Genomic DNA, 16833 nt, shown 5'->3' on the forward strand with positions numbered 1-16833 from the left:
TACCGGAGACAGGCAGACGTTTTACTCTGACATGTTACAGTTACCATGAGAACTTCCAAGTTCCAAAAATTCAAATAAAAATAGAATTTTACAAATTAAAAAAAATACGATTTATATACACAGTGGAATTAGCTCACGTTACCTTGTAAACAAACAGTGCAAACAGAAAGGAGGCGGCTGCGGAGGAGGGACGCCCAAGGTCAGCAGGGCTGAGGGCGGCACTGCATGTCAATACTGAGGGCCAAGTGGCCTTTCCTGAAGCCTCCTTGTTACCAGGGGCCCAGTCAGCACACAATCCTGCATCAGAACTGTCACGTGGTTGTCTGGGCAAGCAAGATTCCATTCCCATCAGGGCAAACGAGGTCGTGCGTGAGCAGAGATCCCCCAAAGGGCAAAATTCCGCCAGGACTGGAGACCTGTCACCCCACTGCCTCAGCTAGGGAGCCCCAAACACCAGGCCAGAGGTGGAGCAAAGAAGAGCCCCTCTGGTGACCTGATTCCCCCCTGCAGATGCCTTATCCAGGTGCCAGCTCTGGGCGAGGCGGCTGCAGGGCTGTTAACAAGTGAGACTCTGTGGGCGCTGGTTTCTACTGCACAGAAATCCAAGGAGCAAGGCTTCCGATGTCTGGTCACAAGTGGAGAAGTTGTCATCTTTGGGCTTTTCTGAGAGGGGCAGGTGCAGACAGGAGGAGTCCAGGAATCCACACACCTTTAGGGGGCCTGGGCTGGGGGCCTCCTCGGTGGCCAGTGACTGCCTCAGGGCGAGGGAGGCGTCTGCACTCTACTATCTATTTCTGGGTTAAACTTATCAACAGAACAACTCGATGTGCTCAAGGGATGAAGTCCAACAGTGGCATCCAGACAGCCTCAGTGAGGCAGATGGCTGGCGGCTCAGCCCTTGAGGCCTAGGGTCCCCACACTGGGCGGGGCGAGGGGGTGAGGGTCCTCTGACAGGCGGTGACTTGGTTCTCCTGCCTTGGGCAACTGGCTTAATAAAACCAGTTCTCAGTAAAAGGAAAAAACAGGGTCAAGCTCTGAGCAGCACAGTACAAAGCTGAAACCAGATGAACGCACCCCCTGAAAAGTGCTCTGAGCTCCTGAACTAGTCACTGGGAGCGTCACCCCAATGCACAAGCCTGCGTCCAGAGATGCTGCAAACAGAGAAGTCAACATCATTTCGGTCAAAAGGATAAACAAATGGGCGACTGGAGGGCCACAGGCCTTGGTCAGTTGGAAAAGGCCCTGAAGCCCACCTGCACACATAGAATGATTCTCTAGAATGGACGGGGCATGAGGCCGGCCAAGCCGGGAGTGACACCATGCCCAGGCTGCAAGAAGCCAGGCCCAGGGCACCGATGCCATGGGGCAATTTCATGGTTTAAAAAACACTAAATGCAAATGAACGCCATCTCGAGTCCCAAAGAACAGCTGCTAGAGGGACACCTGATGGGACCAAGATGCCAAAAGACATGTAGAAGTTGGAGAAAGATGGGTGCCAACGTCCCACCCAGATCTTCACTCTGGGTCCTGGAAGAGCAGGCAGGGTGCTTCCTCTGGTCACCACTAAAGCCTTCAGGCACCTGCAGGTGGGAAGCACCTCCCCTGCCCCACCCCTGCAGCACAGCAGACCCTGCTGAGCCCCTGTCCCTGAGCCCCTCAGGAGGATGGCGAGGTTGGCAGCAGGAGAGTGAGATGACCGTGAAGGGGAGACACCTCCTCCTGCAAGCAGCCCCTGCTTCCCCCTACAGGAGCCTCTGAGGGACTGCCCTCTCAGGTGGACTTCTTGCCAGCTCCAGGAATAACCTACTCCCCGGGGCTCCAGGAAGAGGGTTAGTCTGGGGGGCTCTGGTTTTGATTAACTTTGAAGGTGAGTCAAGACTGAGATGGGGCCCTCTCATCAGGGAGATGGAGAAAAAAAACTTAGAAAATCTAATAAATGGTGGAGATGAAAGGATAGGTGACTGTTAGGGGACAAATGTGGCCTGGAAGACCTGGAGCAATCTGCAAATGGAGAGACAGGGTGGGGTCAATCTGACCCTGTGACTGGACTCTTCATCTCCAGCTGCAGTGTTCCCAGAGGGCAGGTTCTAAGGAGAGAGCAGAGTACCTGCGCATTCCCGAGGAGCACACAGGTTCCCTTAGATGAACCAGAAGACATCAAGTGAACAGTCCCAAGGGAGGAGGATCGAGTGAAGAGACCCAACAAAGTGGCCCCTGAACACGGGGAATCTTCCGGGTGCCCGATTCCTAAACTTAGTAATGAACCTGATTTTGCAAATGGCATCCCCCGGGGGCGCCTCGACCCACGCTCTTCCCAGAGGACTAAGGCAGCAGCTGGGCTGTCCAGGAAAGCAATGTGGGGCAAGAAACTGCTCCACGCGTCCCCTGGGGATCCAACCTGACTTCCCCCTCCAGTCCTGGATCTCTTGGGGCCGAGGCAGGCCTGTGCCAACATGGGCAGGAACACAGGGAGCAGGAAAAAGGAAGGTACTTGCTGAGGAAGTTGGGAAAGTCCACACTCTGACGGTTCAATGTCATCCCCAGGACCTCTGACCAGCAAAGCGTTCCACGAGACCCGGTTCTGAGCAGGTGGGTGGCCGGGAACCCCGTGCCCTAGAACAGCCCCAGCCGGCTGCAGCAGCCAGAGTGTGAGCGGGGGGCTGGCGGTGGCAGCAAGGCAGGCTATCAGAGGGTCTGGTAGTGCTGCCGCAGGCGGGCCTGCAGGAACTCGGACGTCAGGTTGTGCCGCGTGATGATGCCAACGATCTAGGACAAAGGGAAAAGACCCAGGTCACCTGCAGAAGAAAACCCAGGGCAAGGACAGCTGGCCCAGTGTGTCTGTCACCAGATGTGGAAGGAGACAGAATCGGGGCCTGATCAGTGCAGGGCCAGGCATGAGAGGAACGGAACAGCCATTTCACAGGCTTCCTACGTAAGAGAACTACAGCAGGTAACTAGGGCTCACAGGCTCAGGGGGCAAGAGTAGCTCTTTTTAAAAAGGGTCTCAGTTGGGCAGCCGACACCTGAATTGGCCTGTCTTCATTTCCTGTATTTGTTTCTTTTGGGGTTGGGGTTTAAACCCAGGGCCTCTGCCATCTTTACAATCGAGTGACAGCCCCAGCCCTGGCATGTCCTAAACAGGGCCTGTGCTGTAGCACTGTCCCTTCCCGCCATGCCTGCCTGCTTCACTGGTATGTGCAAGAGCCAGGGACCCAGAGGCTCCTGAGCCCAAGGCCCCTGCTACATCCACCTGTAACCACCACCTTGCAGAGCCACCGACAAGAGCCATTTGTTCACAATTCCTTAGAGTGGTTCCCGATGTCACTGATGGTGGGTGCCCCAAAGTCACACTGCAAACTGTGTTTGAACTGGTTAATGGAGTTAGCAGTTACCTTTCAAGAAACACAGTTCATCCTCTGTAAATAAACTCACATAAGAATGTGCCTCCGGACTGCTCAGAGGATGCTTCCTCTAGCATCATTCTCCAGAGGGCAGCTGGCCACATGTACTGAAAGCCTCCAAAAGGGAGGTCTGCTGTAGGGTGCCTTAACTGAATATCCAGCAGAGAGGACGTGGAATGGGACAGCCATGCTACAGTGCCATCAAGACACCATGGAAGCTGTACTCGCAGTGACCCAGGAGGCTGAGGTGGGAGAATCACAAGTTCAAGGCCAGCCTGGACAATTTAGTGAGACCCTGTCTCAAGCAAAATAAAGAAGGCTGGGGATGTGGCCCAGTGATAGAGTGCTTGCCTAGCATGTGTGGGGCCCTGGATTTGATCCTCAGTTCTGCCAAACAAAGTAACACCATACACAGGTGGATACTAGGTGAAAAATCAGGCTCCTGTACAGAATGAACAGCAATTCTCTTTCACCAAAACTTAACATATGGTCAATCTCTGGTCTTGCAAAAAGACTGAAGGGCGGGATGTTGCCATGGTGATGCTGCAGCAGGGATGAGGGCTTGGTTTTGTTTGATCACCTGTTTTTCTTATTCTTCTAAAAGGAAATAACAATAATTGTGTAACAATAATAATAAACTTGTGGCAATAATTACTAGGTGTGGTAGCTTTAAAACTCTCCAAGTATTCTGCTTGAAAGTCTCTCATTTAATGCTACACAGTGCCATCCCGGGTGGGGACTTGAGGAGCACAAATGGGGTCAGGATTGAAGAGAAACTGGAATGAAGAAGCACCCCCTCCCAAGGGTCTGGCCAGCAGACAGGCTACAGCATGTTGGCGCCACCTGGTGGCCATGCGGGGCCGAGGCTCATCTGCACTAGAGGGAGGGGAAAGGGTTCCCAGGCCACAGGCTTCCGCCAGTCCTCCCCTCTGCCAGCCTTTCCCTCCACTGGAGGCTGAGGCAGGAGGCTGTGGCAAGTTCAAGGCCAGCCTGGACAACCTAGGGAGCCCATGTCTCAAAAATAAAATAAAGAGGGCTGGAAATGTGGCTGAGCAGTAGAGCACTTGCCTAGCACATGTGAGGCTCTAGGTTCAATCCTCAGTTAAAACAAACAAACAAAAAAAAGTACCACACACAGGGGAACGTTTATCTTCCAATGGATTGAACAAAAACCTATGGCTTTCCTTTTGGGTTCTTTGGGGTCCCCGGGAGAGCTGCTGAGGTTTGAGAAACCTCCCTGTGATCAGCCACCAGCCTGCAGGGCCACAGAGGCAGGGCCCCCGGGTCCCCTCACCAGGACTCACCTCTCCCACGGCATTCACCACTGGTAAGTGGCGCAGCCCCATTGTCCTGAACAGGTTGAAGACTTGAGAGACGTGGGTGTTGGGGGACACGGTGAAGGGCGAAGGGTTCATGTATGGAGTGACATCCTGCAGAAGAGAACGCAAAAGTTCACCCACAGCCTGGACAAAGAGTCACCCTACACAGGGCAGGCCCAGAGGGATAGTCCCCTCACCACGATCATCCGGGGGTTCAGCAGTGTCAGGTCCAGGTCATGGATGTCAGGGTACCGCGGGTAGTCCTCGGCCATCTCGGCGTAGGAGAGGCGCGGCTGGCTGGCACTCTGCAATTCCAACCAGGACAGTATCCTTGCACCAGGGTTGGCAGGTCACATTACAGCCCCTCCCCCTTCACATCCACATCGACAGACAGGCCCCCTGCCCAGGGGTGGGTGCAGAGCCCAGGCAGCAGCGGGCACTCTGGAGGGACACGGTCTTATCCAGAGTCAGTTCTCGCTGGCCCTGACTGAGTCACCCTGGGCAAGGCCCCTAACCTCTCTGGATATCCTTTTCTTTAGCTACAAGATACAAATGGGTTATTTTGAAGTTTAATTGAAAAAGGTGCTAATAAGTAGCAGTTGTGGATTAAACTATGGCCCCTCAAAAGATGTGGCCAAGTTCTAAGCCCTAGGTCTATGAAGTAACCTTACTGGAAACAGGGTCTCTGCAGATGTAATCAAGTTAAGGTGAGGTCATTTTGGCCAGGCATGGTAGTGCACACCTGCAATCCCAGCGACTCAGAAGGCTAAGGCAGGAGATTCTAAGTTCAAATCCAGCCTCCGCAATTTAGCGAGACCCTGTCTCAAAATAAACAATAAAAAGACCTGGGGACATGGCTCAGTGGTTAAGCACCCCTGGTTCAATCACTGGTACAAAAAAAAAGACGTCATTCTGTCATTTTGGATTAGGGTGAGCCCTAAATCCAAAAGTTGTCCTCACAAACTGGGGAGAGGACAGACAAAGGATGCCATGTGACTATAGAGGTAGGACCAGAGCAGTATGTTCACAGCCAAGACACACCAAGGATGGCTGGCAGCCATCAGGAGCTGGGAAGGGCAAGGACAGGTCCTCTCCTGGCCTTCAGAGACAGCACGGGCTGACTAGACCTGGATTTTGTACTTCTGGCCTCGTCCTCTGAAAGAATAAACCTGCTATTTTCAGGAACTGGGTTTATGGCAGTTTGACACAACAGCCACAAGATAGTGACACAGGCCATCTGTTCCCTCCGGGCCTTCCCTTAATTCTCAGTCACTGCACAGGGGCCACAAGCCTTGGTCACTGCTCTCCCCAGCTGTGATCCTGCTCCCCTGAACCCTCTCTGAGCAACTGCATCTTGCACAGCTGTCCCCACAGAGCGGTCGGCTGCCCTCTGGGCACCACTGATCCCCTCTGGGCACCTCTGATCCTGCACTTTCTCCAGCTGGGCCAGACCAGGCCCCGCGGGACGCAGTGTGTGCCGCCCCTGCCATCTTCCTTGCCAGGCTGGTCCTCGACTCCACCAGGGCCCTTGCTGCTCTGCCCCACAGGAAAGAGAGCCTCAGTCTGGCCCCTCGTGGCCAAAGCCCACCCAGGAGAGTCACCCTGGAAACCAGGTCTCTCGGCGACTTTCTCGGTCTTCTCCACAAAGAAAGTGTGCGATGGGGTGGCCTCAGGTGGCACAGGGGCCACATCAAACAATACGGCTCCTCCCCAAAATGAAAAGAAAACAGCAGACGAGCAGTGAGAATGGCGTTTCTTCTGATGACACGTGTAAGAGAGTTCCCTCCCGGCTGGGCGTGTGGCGCACACCTGCAATCCCAGCAACTCAGGAGCCTGAGGCAGGAGGATCACAATTTCGAGGCCAGCCTTAGCAACTTCGTGAGGCCCTCAGAAACTAAAGGAAACCCCATCTCAAAATAAAAAATAAAAAGGGCTGGGGATGTGGCCCAGTGGTAGAGCACCCTGGGTTCAGCATTAGCAGCCTCCGCGCTGAGAGGAAGGCGCTGGATAAGCATTTGGCCGGAGGGCAGTGGAGGGCGGAGGGCAGTGGAGGGTGGGTGTCCTGACCCAGGAGGCAGCTGCGGGGGCCTGGGCTCAGCTGCTCAGGGGTGTGAAGGCGGGACTCAGCCCTGCTCTCCCCAGCTCAGGCCCGTGCTCCTCCCCGCCTGCCTCCAAATCCCGGGGCTAAGCCGACACCTACCGACTGACTCTCAGAGTAACACACTCCTCGGACGAGCAAGGTGACGAGCTGGGAGCGCAGGATGAGGCCGTGGAAGGTGAGTGGGCGGAAGCGCTCCTCCATGGTCCAGTCTTCGCTCGGGGACTGGTCAGGGTATAGGTTGGGGTAGGGGGTGTATCTGTTACACAAAAACCAGACGCTGCCTAGCACACCCTCAGCAAGGCCGCTCCTCCCGAGCGCCGCGGCGGGCACGGCGGGCCTCACCTCCGCTCCAGCATCTGCTGCAGGAGGTCCTCTTTCTCGCTGGGCTCCTCGGAGGCCACGTGCTCGTCACACATGTTGCGCAGCTCACTGGACGGGTAGGACTTCATGGACTGGCTGCGCTTGCGCTGCTCGCCGGCCCGGGTGAGGATGCTGGATTTCTGTGGATGGAGAGCAGGGACCATGCAGGCTCACACAGGGAGGCCACCCCTGCACTCAGAGGCCAAGCACCCGGGAACAATGAGGGTCAAGACACATCCTGACGCGGGACCGCAGGGGCCCCGATGGACCACAGGGGACTCGCTGACTTGTGGGCTTGATTCTCGGGCCAGAGTCCCAGGACTGGGCCGTGGACCCCGCAGCAGTCCAGGAGGCTTTTGGTTTTCCTTTGTGGTGCTGGGCACCACACCTGGGCACTGGGCTAGGCGTGCTGGCGAGTGCTCTACCACTGAGCCACAGCCCAGTCCCTGACCCGTGATTTCTGCTGCCCCGACATCCCTACCCTTTGAGTCAGGAAGAACACCTCAGTTTTCCAGAGGGGACCAACGCCCTCCCACGTCCTGTCTTGGTGGGACTGTTAATATCTGTGCTACCCTCCTGAAACCACCAAAGCCAAGGAGGGGCACACAGACCAAGTGAGGCAGTGGGACTTGCCCTCTTCTTGGAGTCTGGGTCGGGAAGAACCCACAGGGAGAGCAGCAGCACCCATTCCTCCTGGGGCATCGTGAGGCTCTGTGCTTCTGTCCCCAGAGCACACGGCTGTTCAGCCCTCCTGTCAGTCCTGATGCTTCCATGAGATTCCCTTCTCTGCTTTAGGTAGGTCAGAGTCCCTTCTGGCTGGGCATGGTGGCACAAGCCTGTAATCTCAGTGATTCAAGAGGCTGAGGCACGTGGACCACAAGTTCAAGGCTAGTCTCAGCAGCCTAGCAAGACCCTAAGTAACTCAGTGAGACCCTGTCTCAATGTAAAAAATAAAAAAGGGCTGGGGATGTGGCTCCGTGATAAAGTGCCCCTGAGCTTAATCCCCAGCACCAAAAAAAAAAGAAGGAAGAATGGATACACACCTGTGGTCTGGTGGGTGCACCTGTGCGGCCCAGCCTCCTCTCTGCCACAGAGTGAAGACCGTCAGGTTGTCCCTCAAGTCCATCCCAGCTAGGAGGTGGCAGCACCACAGTGTGGACACCAAGGACCCTTCTCCTCTTGGCCCTTTCCCTTACCTTGAACTTGATGTTGTTGCTGATGAGCTGGTTGCCCTTCATGAACTCCTTCTCGTTGCCCCTGTTCTCTGTGACCACAGGGAAGGCGTGGTGGACTGTGGTACGCAGGATGCTAACCAGAGACTGGATGCGGGTGTGCGGGTAGACGTAGGTCAGGTTGGGCTCCATGATGTCACTGGCTCGCAACCTGGGGGGGAGGAGCAGTCCAGCCTGATGAGAGCCCATGGGCCCCTGGAGCACGCAGTGACGGGCTGCACTGTTCTCCATGGCTGCCTGCGTCACTCGGAGCCCCTCTCCTGAGCCATCCCCAACAGCTCCTTGAACCCAAACCATTCTGCCCGTTACACACGCTGTTCCCCACGTGTCCCCATGCCTGGAATGAACTCTGGCTTTGTCACACGGGTGAGCCTTTGTTCAACCCTTGCTTCAACACTAATGTCCCCTTAACACAAACCTGCTAGCTCACCCAGGGACTGGCCATCCCTGCCCGGTACTCCACGGCATATTCCACATGTTGCCAGTGAGTTGCTAACTGCTAGTACTGGAACTTGAAAAGCCATCTTTGGGCCAGGCACAATGATTCATGCCTGTGATCCCAGCTACTCGGGAGGCTCAGTGGTAGAACACCCCTGGTCTCCCTAGATTCAATCCTCGGGGATGGGGTGAGGGAGGAGCTACCCTTGATAGCCTTTAGATCAGGGGTGGTCTAAAGGTCAGATCAGCCCACAGCTCAAATCCAATCTTGCTCACTCATTTACATGGTATCTGCAGCTGTTTCCTGCTGTAACAGAAGAGCTGGGGGTTGTGACAGAGATGCATAAAGCTGAAAGTATCTACTACATGGCCTGTTACAGAAATGGCCTGCAGACCCCTGCATTAGCCCATCAGGTCCTTGCCTGTTATTCAGACAGGAGGCCCAAAGTATTTGTGGATCATCAGGTGGGCTTTGGGCTGACTACGCCCAAGACAATGTCTCCTGACCATACATTCTGCTGGGTGCACGCGGAGCCCTGCTGGAGCGAGCTCTACCTTAATGTGAACGTCCAACCACACTGCACACTCCATCCAGAGACCCCACTTCAAATGTAACCAGGTGCTGCAGGAGTCAAACGAGCAGGAATGGCCCTGCCTCCACGACTCCACTGTTCCTGGCCCCTGCCCTGTCCCCTGGGCTCTGCCGCCCCAAGCTGTTCAACATTCCCAAACATGCTGGGAGAACAAATGTGCTCATTCTTCCAACCCAAGAAACCTGTTACTATTTCCCACCCGCAGACCAGCCTTCCCTAGGCCCGGGAGGTGGAAGTTCTGCAGCGAGGCTGGGAGAGGAACCACGGCCTTACTTGTCCATCTCCATCTCTGTCTCCCACTCCAGAAGTGGCACACCTCGCAGGCCCACGTGGATGTCATAAATGCCCTTATTGAAAAAGTCTCCTGTCCATTTGGCCACCTGAAACACAAAGTAGAGACCTGAAAATGGGCCCTTCAGGGTGAACTTGGCCCTGACCTGAAAAGGGCCTGGAAGGGACGTGCTCACCATCAGAGTGACCATAATGGGAAGTCCGTAAGTGATCTCATTGGTGGACTCTATCAGGATGACTGTGAGACTGATGGTCATCCGGACGACCCCACCCAAGAAAGCCGAGGCACCAATCAGGGCAAAGGTCCCTGAATATATGTGGCCCAATCCGATGTAGCTGGTGAAGAAGGAAACCGAGAACATGGCTTAGAATGCCGCCAGTGTGGGAGGGCGGTGCGGGGCCAGCCTCCACACCCTGCACGAGGACCTCCGTGCATGCGCACACTCACACCATACCTTTTCAAGACATTGGCGACTAAACGTCCAAAAGCAGCTCCACACAGCAGGGAAGGCACAAACAGGCCACTTGGCACAGAAATGCCGTAAGTCCAACACGCAAGCAGGAAGTAGAGGACGAAGAACAAGCCCAGGGTGATGGGGCTGAAAGTCCCTGTGATGCAGGAACCATCTGAGTCCTGCAGCCGGGCGCCTGCTGAGGCCCAGCGACAGCCCCGGCTCCTGCCAACCCCTTAGCCCTCACCCCATGCACCTGCCAGCGCTGGAGGCAGAACTCTTACCTGGTTGCCATTTTTTACAAAGGAAAAGCCCTGTCCTTGCTCTGAATGAAGGGCAAGGCTGCAACGCAGGGAAGGGGCAGCGGACACTCACCATCCTGGTGGAAGAGCTGGAGGATGGCAGACTCTTGGGGATTGAAGAAGAGGGTAGCCATGTCATTGTAGGTATCATTGGGACAAAAAAATGTCTTGATACTTGAATTCACATCTTCTGATGTGACCTACAAAGAAGGAACCCAAGAGTCACCACTAGGGCACCACAGGGCACCCCTAATAGGTCAGTCTGGGAACAGTTTTGCCTGCAGGTGAAATAGCAGCAAAACCTGACAGACATCCAAAAGCCACTGACTGCCATGTTGAATCCTCTGGGTTCTGCAAGGGTCAGGATGAGGGCCTTCATCCAACCATACTCCAAACCAGCAACCATGGCTCACCGTGGGCTCAGCCCTGCTTCCTCCCTGGAGCTGATTTTGTAAGTGACAGTGCTAGAAGCCAGGCTGAGAGCCTCAAGGACTGTGGGAAGATGAGGCTGGTGAGAAGCAAGTGGCTGGGAGCTGACGGGTCAGGGGAGTCACCCGACCAAAAGTCCCAACTTTGGTTCCGAATGAAAAAAGCCTTTGTGATGGATTTTCTGCAAAAGAAACCCAGCTTGACACCAGGGCGGAGAGCAGAAACCGTGCTCCTGGCTGCCTCTCCCCTGACCCCACCTGGAGAACAGAACCCAGTGGGAAAAGGGTTGTTTCTCCGCATTCAAGCCTCTTGTGCTCACCTTCATTCTGTGTGGGAAGATGAAATTCTGGCACCACCTGATTTACTGGGGGGGGGGGGGGCGCATCTGTAGAACAATGTTTCTGGTTTTTTAACTGATGACTTCAGGGGATGTGCCTCACCCCATCGCTGTCCACCTGACAGGGCCCTGTCACAAGGATTGATAAGAATATGGGTTCTCCTGGATTCAGTTCTATCAATGAGGCTACCCAGAGGCCCTTGTGCAGAAGTTAACACAATGCTAGGGACAGTCTGTACCATCCCACCAGGTGCAAGCACAGCTGGAGGCAGGCTGCAGGAGGAAGAGCACAGCGCCTACTACTGGCAGAGCCTGGCATAGGAGAAATGCCTGCAGAGCCCACCATGGCAGCAGAGCACAGTACACAGTGGACAAGCCAACAGCTTACAAGTGACACATGCAGGGCTTCCCAAGTTGTGTCTGGAGGAACATGGGTCCTGAAGGCTTTCCGGAGAAAGTTCTGTGATCAACTGCACTGAGAAGCACCACAGCACTTCTTAGAAACCAGCGTGTCTGCTAAGCAAGGTAGACTCCAAACCAGACAGCTCTGAGTAACTCTGCCACTCCAGTGACCTTAGGAAGGTATTTCATTTTGTGAAACTTCACCTTCCTCATCCATAGCAAGGGAATATTAACTACTCTCATGTTACGTGTTACTAGCCAAAGTCAAAACCTCATATGGCCTCAGTTTTCCAGTCCGTGAAATGGGGAGGATATTATCAGCATGGTAGTGGTGAGGATGTGATCAGGCTTGGAAAACGGTGTGGAACATCTGGCACACAGTTACAGTGCTGAGCTTCTACAACACTTGTTAGAATGCCACAGGCCCTAAGAAGTCCTGTATGTCCTATGATGTCCCATCATCTTACACATATGACCTATGAAAACCTGTAGATTTTAATAAGACACCTATACAATTGCTCAGTTTAAGTTTTTATAGGTGCCCTATATATAGGATGATGGGACATAATGGCTTAAAGAAACTTATTTAATTCTGGTTAGCCCATTTGATTACTATGCTCTCTTATTTTTGAATCATATATCAATGTTACAGAACCACATTTTGGAAACCACTGTCGGGAAATGAGGCAGCCCTGGGGTTAACTAGTGACAGGAGCCAGCCAGTGTCTCCCTCCATAAGGTCCAGCGTTTTACACTCTGCAGGTCACATGCAGTCTCCGTGGCACCTTCTTCTTTTCTTACCCTCAACCTGGGCTGCACAGACAAGCAGTTCCAAGGGTCAGTTGTGGCCCAGGGGCCTTGGCTGTTGGCCTTCATGACTGTTCCAGGGGAAACTCCCAGGTACCCCCATCTGAAACCAGGGACCTGAGGGGCTCTCAGAGATCTGAGTGGCTGCTCGGGAGCAGCGAGAAGGTGGACTGAAGAGCAGGCTCACCAGGGTCCAGCACAGAGGCCAGACACGTGGCTGCTCCCAGACCCACTAGAGTGGACCAAAAGCAGGGGAAGAGTAAAGTCCCCGCCCAACTCCTCAGGGAAGGGTTCTGGAAAACACCATCCCTCAAGGAGGGAAAAGAGAAACGCAGGAAGGGACATGCCAGTGAGTGAACCCAACCCTGCAGGACCCGAGGAGCTAGAAGAGCTGGGATAGCACAAGCCTCCAGAGGCTTGAGAGGCTCCAGAGGCTGAGGCAGGAGGATTGCAAGTTCAAAGCCAGCCTCTGCAAAAGTGAAGTGCTAAGCAACTCAGTGAGACCCTGTCTCTAAGTAAAACACAAAATAGGGCTGGGGATGGAGCTCAGTGATTGAGTGCCCCTGAGTTCAATCCATAATACCACCCCCTCAAAAAGAGTTAGGATCAGGGTTCACTCTGACAGACACCCCTCTGTCCCTATGCCAGAAGGACTCACAACCATGAGGGTGAGGCAGTGGGGAGGAGGCCCTGGACGGGGTCCCTGCAGGCAAGGAGAGGAGCAGTGTGGGGGGGGGGCTCTGGAGGCTGCACAGCCAGCCTCCTGCCCTTGTGTCCTAGAGAGCAGCTCCCTCTGTGGCCTCCAGGGTCACTGGCGCAGGTGAGGACAGAGGCGTCTGGTGCACAACCTCTCTCAGGTAAGACGACATTCCCATGTCTCCCAGAGACCTGCCACAGGTGTCGAGCGGCCAGCCTCCACACCATGAGCTCTAAACAGGCATGTTTCTCGGTTCTCCTTTGTGTACACAGGACAAAGGCAGCAGGAGCACTGGTTACCTGGAGCTGGAATGAGCCGTTACCCACTTGACTCGAAGAGGACATCTGTCGGCATTCTCCTAACACCATTGAGGCCACAAACACCACCACGGTGGTTACCAGGGACACCAAGAGGCTCTCCAAGACCCTAGGAGGCAGAGCACTGCTGTCACAATACAGTAAACAGCCTGGCCTGCAGAGCCCACCCTACGCCCACCCACCCTCCCCGCTGTCCCCAGAGGAAATGCACAGCAGCCCCTGGTCCATCCACACATGCGTGCGAGTACACACACACGCGCATGCCAAGTTTATTCCAGACACGCGAGCAAATGGTACATAAAAAGTGGGTGTTCGAGACAGTGGGCTGTCCACCATCCCCTCTCTTTGAAGAACTAAACAGTTTTCCATGCTAAGTCCTGGGGCAAGAGCATCTCGTGACAACCAGCCCCTCAGCAGGGCCACACTGACCCTGTTGACTGGTGTCCTGTGTGCTAGTGATGGGTCAAGAGAGGGTGGAGTCAGTGAGCACCCTGGAAATAACTAAGCCCAGACACAGCCGTTTGGCCTGAGGAGAGGGCAGGTTCACGACCTTGTTCACATTCTCGGTCTTAGATGAAGAACCAAAGCTGGTGCGGGAGCAGGGTGTGGGCATGTGACGTTCCCCTAGGACAGTGCCCGGCCCACAAGAGCTCAGGGAGCCGTGACGGGGAGGCAACTGCAGATACCTGACCAGCTTGGGTTTCGGGTGCACGTTTCGCATGCGGTACTTGGCAAGCCTCTTGTTCAGGCAGTTGAACGTGGCCCCCAGGAGGCCCCCGATGACCCCCATCACGACGAAGAAACCCAGGTCCATAGCTGTCCAGAGATGACATTTTTTATCAGAGTCAGAGCACTGAGAGAAGGGGAGAGGGAGGGAGAGAGAAACCAGAGCAGCCATGAGAACAGGAGGGGAGAGGAGGAGAAGACAGAGCAGAGCCAGCTGGAAGCCTCTGCACGGTGGGCACAAGTGTGCCCAGAGGCTCAGGGGCGAGGTGGCCCCGCTAAAGCCGTACTTCTCTCTGGTCCTTTACTTAAGAGCATGTTTCATGGGTCCAGTAAGAAACCCTGGGAGCAAGGACAAGACCTACCTTAAACTCGCCAAAGTTCAGCAATCCAGGGAGCTGGAAGGAACCCCAACTTCCAAACTGAATCCCAGAACGAAAGAAGTTGAGGGTGAAGGTGGCAGACATGGAACAGAAGAGCTAGGGAACAGGGACAAAAACCAGGAACTCAATGGCGCCAGGTCCTGCTTTCTCCCCGATGGTTCCTCCTGAAACCCAGGGCGCTAACAGGGACCTCAAAACCTGGGCTGCACCCAGGGAGCTGCAAACCACTGTCCACCTCAAGGTGGAACAATCAAAATCGGGTTCTAAGACCTTGTCACTCGGCCAGCCTATTGTGGGAGACCATGTGTTTAGAGCCTCCTGGGAGCAGGTCCTGGGCCAATAGGGAAGGTAGACGCGGGGGACGAACACTCCACCTGCAGCAGGAGATGGGCTCAAGTGACGCCCGAGACCTCCCGCTTCATGTAACCGCCATTTCCCCTGCAGGGTCAGAGGGCTCGTGAGGAGGGTTAGCAGCATCTGACGTGGGCTGTTCGGGGGTGGGAAATACTGACAAGGGAGGTGCAAGAGCCCAGTTTGGAGGTCATGACTGCTGCAACAGAGGACGCTCAGCCCATCCAAAGCACGGTACTGAGGCCCAGCGTGATGGGGCGTGCTTGGGCCTGGGTGGGGATTTCAGGGACAGCCTCCTCACCACTTTCCATGTGAGCCCCTGGTTCCAGAAGGACGAGCCCTCCTCCAGGCTGAACAAGGTGCCCCCAATTGGGGCCCCGAAAGCTGCAGCGACCCCAGCAGCCGCCCCTGCTGACACAAAGTCTCGCTTGTCTCTGAGGAGAGGAGAGAGAGAGAGAGAGACGTTTTATTCAAGAAAGAGCCCACAGGCCCAAAGCACTCTTCCTGCCCATCTGTGAACGCTTCCTCTCATTTCCCTCATGTCCACCTTCCTTGGCCACCACCAGCCAGGACTATGGGAAGGGCAGGTCTCTGGCTGCAGTTCACCTGTGAGACGAGCACTCCCTGCATCAGACTTCCCTCAGGGCAGCGCCCCTCCACCTGGGAACAGGAGCTGCCGACATCTGTGTGTTCCACAAACTCGAGTCACAGCCCAGTTTAGGGAGCAAAGGCTGCCAGCGCTGAGCCACCTTCCCCCCAGAGCTTCATTCCAGAAAACCACAGCACCACAGAACAGCCCAGCCTCATGGGCCACGTGTGGGGGAGCAGGTGGACGATGACTGGATGTACCACGAGGAGAAGGTGGTCCGTGTGCGGAGCGGGGGCTTCTGATTCCAAGGCCCTCCGAGGTGTGCAGGTGGGTGGCACGATCCACAGCAGGACAGTCTCCCCAGAAGGACAGCTTATAACTCAGGAAGGCGGCAGAAGCTTAACTTTACCTCTTCTTTCCTGTGTTGGCTATGCGGGCCTTGAAATCCTGGGCTCAAGCAATCCTCCTGCCTCAGCCCCCTGACAAGCTGGGACTACAGGCATGTGCCATCATGCCTGGTCAGTAAGTCACTGGGAATACGTGACATCTTGAATACATGCCCGCCTGTGCCCTTCCTTGGTTGGGTTTTCAATCATGAACCATCTTCATTGGCTGAGATGCCTCTAGGCCAGGTGGGATGGCAGACCAAACCCACGATGCTAATTCAGTCCTTTTGTTTCTTATTTTCAGAAAAAAATGCAAAGCCCCCTGGTCTATTCTGACAGTTGGGTTTCACGTGCAGCCTGCCTGGCACAAGTAACCGAGCCAGGCTACAGCAGGCGTTGGGTCTGACGGGCAGGTCATTAACATGAACTCCCACGTAGGCCTCCACGTGCCAAGCCCAAGTTCTAGCCCCTGACCCCAACAATTTTGTTTTTTCATAAACAGGACTCCTGGGGCTGGGGCTGGGGCTCACCTAGCATGCACAGTGCCCTGGCTCAACCCCAGGTTGGCGAACAACAAAACAAAACAAATGAATTCCTGCTATCTCCATACCTGTCGCTTCGGAAATAGGGGAAGTTAAACTGGATCTTCCGTAAGGAGATGCTCTGAAACTAAAACAAGAGAAGGTGAGTCAGAGAGGGACCCACGGGCACCGACGCTGCAGGGATCCAGGAGGCCCTTGGCCTGAGCACACCTGGGCAGGTGTGTTGCAAGAAGGAAGTGTCCAAAGAAGGAAGTTACCTCACTTGGGAGCAGCTTAGTTTTCCTGCCTCAAAGTTTCTAGGCCCTTCAGAAAGCCCCCTGTGCAGAGTCAGAAAGTCAGAAACTGAGCAAAAAGACTGGGAGGAACCGAAAGTGCCCCGAG

General features: G+C 54.9%; 1 protein-coding gene across 3 annotated transcripts in view; it reads right to left on the reverse strand.

Annotated features, from left to right (window-relative positions):
* Window positions 1-16833, reverse strand: part of Clcn6 (chloride voltage-gated channel 6) — a 31102-nt gene continuing 14269 nt past the window's right edge. For 2 of the 3 annotated variants that reach the window (XM_046424369.2, XM_046424370.2), the window contains 15 exons: window positions 16521-16579; window positions 15237-15369; window positions 14567-14680; window positions 14165-14331; window positions 13461-13587; window positions 10563-10689; window positions 10191-10344; window positions 9912-10071; window positions 9718-9824; window positions 8378-8564; window positions 7164-7321; window positions 6921-7077; window positions 4918-5025; window positions 4706-4831; window positions 1-2766 (listed from right to left, as the gene is read on the reverse strand). In XM_046424369.2, coding sequence (XP_046280325.1) covers window positions 2686-2766; window positions 4706-4831; window positions 4918-5025; window positions 6921-7077; window positions 7164-7321; window positions 8378-8564; window positions 9718-9824; window positions 9912-10071; window positions 10191-10344; window positions 10563-10689; window positions 13461-13587; window positions 14165-14331; window positions 14567-14680; window positions 15237-15369; window positions 16521-16579 — 1965 coding nt within the window. In that variant the 3' untranslated portion in view covers window positions 1-2685. Of the gene's footprint in view, window positions 2767-4705; window positions 4832-4917; window positions 5026-6920; window positions 7078-7163; window positions 7322-8377; window positions 8565-9717; window positions 9825-9911; window positions 10072-10190; window positions 10345-10562; window positions 10690-13460; window positions 13588-14164; window positions 14332-14566; window positions 14681-15236; window positions 15370-16520; window positions 16580-16833 lie in introns of those variants that run through there. The other variant, XM_046424371.2, reaches the window with a different exon arrangement.

Source organism: Marmota monax, unplaced genomic scaffold, assembly GCF_021218885.2.
Source record: "Marmota monax isolate L192 unplaced genomic scaffold, Marmota_monax_Labrador192_F-V1.1 WCK01_AAM20220418_F8-fsc00080, whole genome shotgun sequence".
Taxonomy (NCBI): Eukaryota; Metazoa; Chordata; class Mammalia; order Rodentia; family Sciuridae; genus Marmota; species Marmota monax.